Below are 8894 nucleotides of genomic sequence, written 5' to 3' on the forward strand. Positions count from 1 at the left end.
CTCTCAGACTGAAGAAGTCTCTTGGAGGAGAGACGAAACGTTTCATTAGAGAAGAACCCGTCCAGAAGACCTATACAATGTTTTTCTTTTTGTGTATTTTTATTTCAAATTCTTAGGGACTGGGGTTTTTTGTTCACTAGTGAAGTGTAGAGATCTTTTGCATAAAATATCTGCATTTTCATGATACAGTTTATTTTTATACAAATATACTTTCCCATTAAACAAAGATGTGGCCACAATGTGTGCTTTTGACATGTAAACAGTTATAAACATAGCACCTAGCAAGATGGCGACCACTTAATGTCAAATCAACAAAAACATTTAGGTTTTCTTTTGTTTGAGACTTGATCTAAAGCTTGAGTACTCATCACTCACAGGTCCTGACTTGTTCAAATCCAGGTAAATGCTGGGTGAGTCTGGATGTGGTTTCTAAAACACAAAGAGGACATAATCCTTTTAATGAAAGTTTTCAGCAGACTGTTTATATGCACTGAATGAAATTCTTGTTGATGGAAAAATGAACTTGTAATGCTCACATACAGCCAGTAGAGGCCAGTACAACATGACATTCTGTAATCCAGTTTTAAACCCATATCTCTCTGAATGCAACAACAAACTGTAAAATATGTTTCGGACACACCTATGTATTTGTTTTGAATGGCAAGTTGTGTCCAAACGTATCCACCGAATTAAAGCTAAATATTTCTACATCGCTGCACTTAGTAAAAGACGTTACACATACTTCTTTCTGCATTTCACGAGGAAAGAAGAAGTAGGGGATGGAGGTGAGAACCAGGCAGCCGGAGGCGATGAGGAGACCCATCCACCAGGCCCCCACCCAGCGGGGATCGCTTGGTCTCAGCTCCTGTTCTGCTCCTGGAGAAACCAGCAGAGACCTTTCAGTCTTCATACAGAGCTGAGCTGATGTAACCTCGTCATAACTTCAGTGTCGAGCGCTTTTATTAGACTTGTTCTTACCAAAACCGATTCTGTCCACCTCCACATAGATGCGCAGCATGACTGAGCCCAGCAGGTAGCCGATGGCAGGTCCAAATACAGACACTGCAAACAGGATGGCTGGGAACGATAAAAGGAGGAGTGACTGGAGAAAAAGCATCTTCTACACAGGAAATGAGAAGATTTACAAAAACATATGAAAGAATATCCAAGTTGTGTGTTTTCTTGTTCATATTGGCATCTGCTGAATGTGTGTGGCTGTGTGGCCTTGTTTTTCCTACATCGTGGGGACAATTTTCCAGAAAAAGCAGCCTTGTGGGGACTGAACGTGCATCGTGGAGACCAATGCCTGGTCCCCACGAGTCCAAAAGCAAATTACAGGTTGGGGGTTAGGTTTAGGACCATGGTGTAGATTGAGTTTAGTTTAGGTTAGTTTTAGGGTAAATGGTCAGGGTTGTCAGATCCTATCTCAGTGTGTGTGTGTGTAGGATGTGTGTACTTGTTTTGACTACAGAGTGAGGATCATGTTAGGTTTTTAATCAACAAAGTGAGGTCATTTTTGGAAAGTGAGGACATTTTCCCGGTCCTCACTTTATTTGCAGCTCTGCTGTGCTTTACTAGTTAGGTTTAGAGGTTTGGTGTGAATTAAGTTTTGGTTCAGGTTTGGGTTAACTATAGACCAGTAGTGGTTAGTTTTAGGGGAAATGCCTGGGTTAGGTAGAAAGACAGATACAAAAATGAATGGAGGTCAATAAAAAGTCCTCAGTTTGATGCAAATACAAGGATGTGTGTGTCTGTGTGTGTGGTCTTTTTTTCCCTACATTGTGGGGCCCAGATTTGAGGAAAATGCAGCCTCGTGGGGACCAGATGCTCCTTGTGTGGCCCAAAGCCCGGGCCCCACAACTTCGGAGGCTGATTTGGGGTGTGGGGTTAGGTTTAGGATCAAGGTGTGAATTGAGTTTAGGTTAGTTTTAGGGTCAGGTAGGTACCTGTGAGGTTAACTTTAAGGGAAATGGTCAGGGTTGGGATATAAAATTACGAAAAAATGAATGGAAGTCAACGGATGGGCCCCACAAGGATATAAAAACAAGTTTGTGTGTGTGTGCCTATGAACCAAAAAGTGGTTTTCAAAGAAGCTCTGATTAAATAATCTCTGGATTTACATCCATAACTGATAACCCAAATCAAGATGGCCGCCACAGCTAAGTGACCCAAGCAAGCACACAAAAAAGCTACAGCTCATATGATTACATAAATGCTGAGGTATAATTTGGTGTGGTAGTAGCTGAAAGTCATTCACAACACAGTTAATTTTAAGGTAACAGTAAGTTCTCAGCAAAAGACGATTCAAGTCTAAATCTCTTGTGTGACAGACAGCAGACGATACTCAATCCTTCCAGGAATGCCAGGTCTCTAATTCACATGTGTCAAACTCAAGGCCCCTGGGCCAACTGTGGCCTGCCAYGACATGTTATGTGGCCCGCAAGAACTTCTAAAAGGTCTTAAAATAAACTGCTTTAAAGCCAGCAATGACCTTAAACTACATGACCTTAAACTACAACTCCCATGATGATTGTTGATTATTTTACCTAAGAAATGACAACATCCCACCACCAGGTGGAGGTGCACAGGGTTCGAAAGTAGCAGCAAAATTTGCTGTGGTTTTCACTGCATTTTCACCTGTTGTACCGGGAAGTGGGAATTTCCAACTTACAAGTTGGAAATTTAAATTGCCATGCCCCTTCCGTGGGAAATCCCTATCAGAAAGTGGGAGAGTTCAGAATTCAAGACTCACCACAACTCAGTGAGTAAAACTCTCTGATTTTTACTTTTAATAGTATTTCTGTATTATTTATTTTACATTTAGTCAATCGTACACAATAAATTTCAGTGTTTAGGAGAGGATGTGCTAAACACTGTTTCTATGCAGGAAATACCAGGTAGAGCTCAGTTAGTGTTTGTTAGCAGTGTGAGACGAGGAACGCGACATTTTGTGTTTAGTTAAAGTTAAACATGAAACGYTGAAGTTAATTATAACTGGCTCTTTGATAACCACCATGATGCTCATGTAGGCTTTTAGTGAAAATGATTTTCACATTGCTGCTTTAATTGGAGCATACGTGTGCTAAATAAGCAGTAAATGTGTCTTCAGCCACCAAGGAAAATGGATTAAAACATCTTCAAACTAGAGATAACTGAGCAATCAGTTCAGCGAATAAAACTTTTTGTTCTTCCTGCTTTTCTTAGTGCAAACCTGGGCAACAGAAGGTAAACCAGCACGACCCTTAAATTGTTTCTCCTGTGTGTGTACACAAACCCCATCCTCTTTATCTCTGCACTACAGGTCATTCACCTATGTAAAGAGGAGAGTTGTTCTGTCCAGCRAAGTCATCGATGTAGGAGATCCCAAAGGGCTGGATGGGCACTGAGCCGACCCCAAACAGCAGCTGAGCACTGGCCATGAGCACCCACAGGTTGTTGGTGTCAGCTAACCGTCTGGTTTCAACGCTGCCACACGACTCGGTGCTGTTCACGCTGTCATGAAGGTTGCAAATGTCGTGGCGATCTGGATTCCAGCAGGTGGTCGCACACAGGCAGAGAGGAAAAAAACAAGAAAAAAAAGAGTGATACGTGATGAGAGGGAAGGGGATATTTTTAATTTCCTGAAGCTTGTCTGACCCCTCCACTCACACCAGTTTATTCTGGGATAAAATAAAAAGGAAGGAGGTTGCTGTTATTTCAAATGACATACCCTGAAGGTACCGCTGATCTCTGTGGATTTTAGAAAAGAACATCAACAAAGTGAGAGTGCGCCAAGCTTAAAGATATTTGTTTGACTCCTGTTGTCAGGGTCCATTAAAGAAAAAGCTGTAGATTCATCAACACTATCTAATCTGGACTGACTCAGATCAAATATTCAAGCAGCCTCGTCTTTTCAGCGTCGTCTTACTGTGTAAAACAGAGTCGTATTGGTAGGGCTGCGACAGGAAGTGAGGTAAGGTGAGCATCAGGGCACTGACAGCCATCAGCAGGCCGCCGATTCCGATGGCACGAGGACGGTGGACCCGAGTCCCAAAGTAACTCACAAACACGATCAGGATGCTGTTGCTGACCTAAGAGACAGAACGAGACCATCGGTTTTAAGATTTTCTCTCCTGACTCTGTTTGACTGCAATCAGATCCATTCTGGCTGAAAATGTTATTGAAGCAGCTTTAAATGACCGTATATAGACTAATGTTGGGCTGGAGCATTCAGGCCTTGTTTGGTTAGTTTTTATTGAGGACTTTCAAAAGAAAACAGAAAATAAACGGCAACAAAGTAATTACAGTTTGACTTGGGGTTGTGTGTATTTGATAAATGACAAGCATTTACATTTCTGATACATTTTAAACCCTTTTAGTAGACAAAATGTAAAAAATTATCCTCCACATACAGATCATTGTATTCATAACCTTTTATTTCTACGATAAGATTGTTCCAAATAACTCGAGTCCCACTTGATTTGTGGGGAAATGTGATTTTGACACGCTTCTGTCATTAATACCCTTGGAATTACAGCTATCAGCACATTACAATGTGCAACATTGTTATTGTTGGCTCCTACCTCATTGAGAGAGGAAATGGTTCCTGAGGAGTAGCTGCTGAGGCCATAGCGTTTCTCGATGGTGGAGATGGTGCTCTTGAAGTAGGCGCTGTACATTAACTGKGAGAACTGCAGGAGGCCGTGGCACAGGACGAACAGCTGGGACAGACATTACTTCAGTTAACAGATGAACAGTGATACAGCAGCTTGACAAAAGACAGATAGACCTGAAATGTAAACTCTGTAGAACTAGGAAAAGTAAGATTTTTTGTGCTTTCTAGGATCATTTGACTGTGGTGGGCCGGCTATCTCGAACTGAACAGACTACAAAAAGATAAACAGCTGCAAATCTACACCCAAGTGATTACTTTTCAATAGTTTCATTAAAGTTTCATACCAGACAATCCAGCACACACACAAACACCAACACACACAAATTCATATTTTTAATATCGTTAGGACATTGCATTGRCTTCACTCAGGCCTGTAGCCTAACCCTGGGGTCTGCAACCTTTACAATCAAGAGTCATTTCTGCTCCTTGGTTCACTAATAAAATGTGTCTGGAGCTGCAAAATGTGCTAAAACTGTGATTATCAACTGGTGGCCCGTGGGCCACTGAGTTTGAAGAAAGGGGGGTCTTTCCAGCCAGAGGGGGTGACATTATAAAACTAAAATTATATAGTGAATTTTAACACTTGTTATTTTTACACTTTAGAACAAAAGATTGATTGACTGACTGACTGACTGACTGACTGACTGCCTTAATTGTTATTGTAAAGAGCACAATGAAATTACATTACAAGAAAAGACCATATTCATGAAAACAATGAAAATATTGTGTATAGTTTATACCAAATTTAATGAAAGCTACAGCTAAAATCTGCAGGCATTTAAATTATTTCTAAATCTATCTATTTTAGTTTTAAAAAGTATTTAAAGGGAACCCTTATGGATTTGAGAGAAAGATCATACTTTAGGGCTGGAAGTTGGATTATTGACTTGGTTAACAGGTTACTAGCATGAGCTAATCAACATGTTTTTCTTCTTATATTTGTTTCATTGATCACATATTTGTAAAAAAATGGACAGGAAAACTGCTAAAGCTAACTTTTTCTGTTGTAAGTATAAAATATAATAAAAGTCTTTTAATGTTAGTTTTGGTCAAAGCCTCAAAGAGCCACTGCAGAGGGACCAAAGAGCCACATGTAGCCCCAGATCCACAGGTAGCAGATTGTTGCTCTGACCCTTATTCTAAACCAGTGGAAACCAGTTCKAGTCGTTGAGGGCCACTATCCTACACGACTTATCTGTTTTCCTACTTTGAAATGCCTCATTTGAACTTAAAGACCTACTAAAGAGCGAGGAAACAACTAAAACATGCAGAAATAATTGCACTCGAGGACCAGAATTGGACTCCACTGTTCTAATCCGTTCCTTACAACTCAATTCAAATCTTAGTCTAAATCTAACCCAAAATGATGTTTCTTTATTAAGACTCTGGTGTCCATACGGACCCCTGGTCCTGACATGGGTATACACAAACACAGGCAAAAACAGTGTCCCACTTTTATCTGTGGTGGGGAGCCATAACCAGCCTCAGACTGTTGAGGAGGAGTTGCTGAGTTTGGGATCATCATGTAGACCTTGTAGACTGAGGAGTTTGTGTGTTTGTTGGGCAGTGTTGAATTTTGTCTGTTTTGTACACTTGTTTTATGAATTGTTTACCTTTTTATCTGCTCAGGACTACAGGTGAAATTTAGCTGTTGTGCTAATTCCGGCGCATTTATATTCACAGAACAATGATTAATGTGCATTGTCCTTTTAAATAAATAAATGAAATGAAATCATGATCCAAAGTTTCACGTGGCCTCATGTTTGACTCTAGAGAGTAAACATACTGTACACACATTGCAAAATTTGTCAGGCCCAGTTCTGGCCCACACAATGCACGAACACTCAGCCCAGATATCAGAAAGAATGACGACCCTTTGGTGGCCCAGATGTGGTTTACCAGAGGTGGTCCATGCATAGACCAGCACCACATGAACTAAACCACAACCAGGCCAGGTGTAGCACTGAACTATTTGGGCTACATAAACCACAACTAGGCCAGTTGTGAGACTGAATGATTGGGATACACAAACATACCAAGGCATGCCATATTGAAAACAGTGTCATCACTGCCAGACCTGTCCCACATCTGGTTGAAAAACCACTTGCCACACCAGCAGTTCCAACTTGACACCAGATCTGACCCACAACTGTCTGCTGTGTGTTACRGTCCAGTAGCTGAATAACAAGCCCAGATCATTAAACCTTCACCACCGTGTCAAGAGCTAGAAGGAACACAGCTATGGAAGCCTTGTTTTCAGCAGCTATAAGTTTTAAGTAGTGCTCAAGTTGTGTTATTAAACATAAAGTGAGTATAATTACTTTCAGCCACAGCTGTAGGTTAGCTTGAAAATTTCAGAGATGTCTTAACTTTTTTTCAGCTGTAAGAAACGTTTAGCTCAGTCCTCATTAGTTCAGAACCAAATGCACTTAGAGGTTTTACCACCATTTCAAAACACAAGAYCACATGACCACCACATCATGTCCAACATCCTCCTATGTGATTGGTCACAAAGGCCAATAAAAAGAAGAAAAATTGAGGAGTCAGTTCTCACTTGATGGGAGTCGGCTCTTCTGATTCACTACAAAGCATCAATACATGACCCATCACTACCAGATTGGTGACTCAGCTGATGCCCAATCATGCACCTCAGCAGGTTCTGCTTCTGTGAGCCACTTTAGGTAAACACACTTCATTAGCCCCTCAGCTACAGCTTCTGGTCTCAGAAACGTATTGCTCGCCATGTCTGTCATGTGCATGTACCATTAGTGAAATATTTCTCATGAATCACTGAACAGAATTAAATGAAACAACCCAGAAGTAATTATTGGATGCACGTCTACAGGTTCACATTTGGAGTCAACCCAGTTAAAGTTGGCCACACACAAACCTTATAAATTAAAAAACTAACTTATATTATTGCATTTGGCCCGCAGCCCTCAGATCAATTTTCATTTTGGCCCTCTCAGGGAAAATGTCTGGACACCCCAGCTTTATAAAGTTTGGCAAAAATGTCTCATGATGAACTGATCTTAGTCTAAAACTCGGTCAGGAACGGGGACAGGTGATATGTAGTCTTTCAAGGAAGGCTGGGTCTTTAATTTGGTGTAAGGTTTAACAAAATCAGAGTAAAAACCAAACAATTCGTTTTTCCAGGAAGCTGCAAAGCCTTCCTCCAACACAAAACCTTTGGTTCAGCGATGACGTAGTCGAGTCACTCAGCTAAACGCTCCCTGCACGTCTCCACCTGATTGCATGACACGACTCCTGGACTTTTCTCACCCAGGACTGAGTAAAGATCAAAGTTGCCCACTGGATGGACTCCCAGGGATTTGGAAATGAAGCTGCTCTCTTGACTGAGGCCTTGCCAGACTCTGGAGGGTCAAATGTCCCGATGACGTTAAAGATACGTGAAAAGATTAGGGAGGAATTTACTACAAAAACAGAGTTAAATCCAGGATTTCTGTTTGCTTAGTGGCTGCCAGGTGGACCAGGAGAAGAGAAACGATGCAGTCGCCTCAGAACAGTTAATGCTCCCACTTAAAGCTCGGCTTTCTGGTTTGTGAGCAGAAACAAAGAATGTTTGCAGTGTTGCTAATATTTCATTCTCCTGTTCTATCAAACCAGCTTCAGTCGCCTGAATGTTTCAAAGATGTTGACAGCATTCATTCAGCTAAAACTGACAGGATTACTTCAAAGCCATTTTAGTTTCCCCAGGCTCATGTTTACATAAAGGACTTTTAAATAAAATTAAAGACCTGTTCTTCTTTATGTTGATTTAAAACGAATGTCATTTTATGCTGWGAAGAAAGTTTTAGCTGTCTAGGTCTAACTGTATAAATGATGTCATGCATGACTTCATACAATGTTGTATGTGTCAAATGTGGCCAAATGTGGTACACCATGAGATTATTTGTGGCCCATGGGAGCTTCAAAGATGTATTAATGTCTTAAAATAAGCTGCTTAAAGCCAGCATTGACCATAAACTATACTGTATCTCCCATAATGCATGTTGATTATTTTACCCATGAGCTGACAGACATCCCATCACTAGGTGGAGCAGCACAGGGTTATAAATGGTAAATGGACTGTACTTGTACAGCACCTTTCTATCCAACCAGGGGCCTCATGCATAAAGTATTACGCAGCTTTCACACTAAAAGTTGACGTAGGTACAAATTTAGAAAAGTGCACCGCACCAAAATATTCAGATGTATAAAACTGTGCGTACGCAGGTTC

At 41.0% G+C, this 8894-nt stretch overlaps 1 protein-coding gene across 1 annotated transcript in view; it reads right to left on the reverse strand.

The window, feature by feature from the left end:
* Positions 1–8894, reverse strand: part of LOC106534530 (solute carrier organic anion transporter family member 2A1) — a 33003-nt gene that overhangs the window by 11383 nt on the left and 12726 nt on the right. Inside the window, exons 2-7 of the mRNA XM_014031204.1 lie at positions 4563–4700; positions 3908–4070; positions 3311–3523; positions 979–1077; positions 743–876; positions 376–429 (exon numbers count right to left, since the gene is read on the reverse strand). Coding sequence (XP_013886658.1) covers positions 376–429; positions 743–876; positions 979–1077; positions 3311–3523; positions 3908–4070; positions 4563–4700 — 801 coding nt within the window. The remainder of the gene's footprint in view (positions 1–375; positions 430–742; positions 877–978; positions 1078–3310; positions 3524–3907; positions 4071–4562; positions 4701–8894) is intronic.

This window comes from Austrofundulus limnaeus, unplaced genomic scaffold, assembly GCF_001266775.1.
Source record: "Austrofundulus limnaeus strain Quisiro unplaced genomic scaffold, Austrofundulus_limnaeus-1.0 Scaffold1199, whole genome shotgun sequence".
Taxonomy (NCBI): domain Eukaryota; kingdom Metazoa; phylum Chordata; class Actinopteri; order Cyprinodontiformes; family Rivulidae; genus Austrofundulus; species Austrofundulus limnaeus.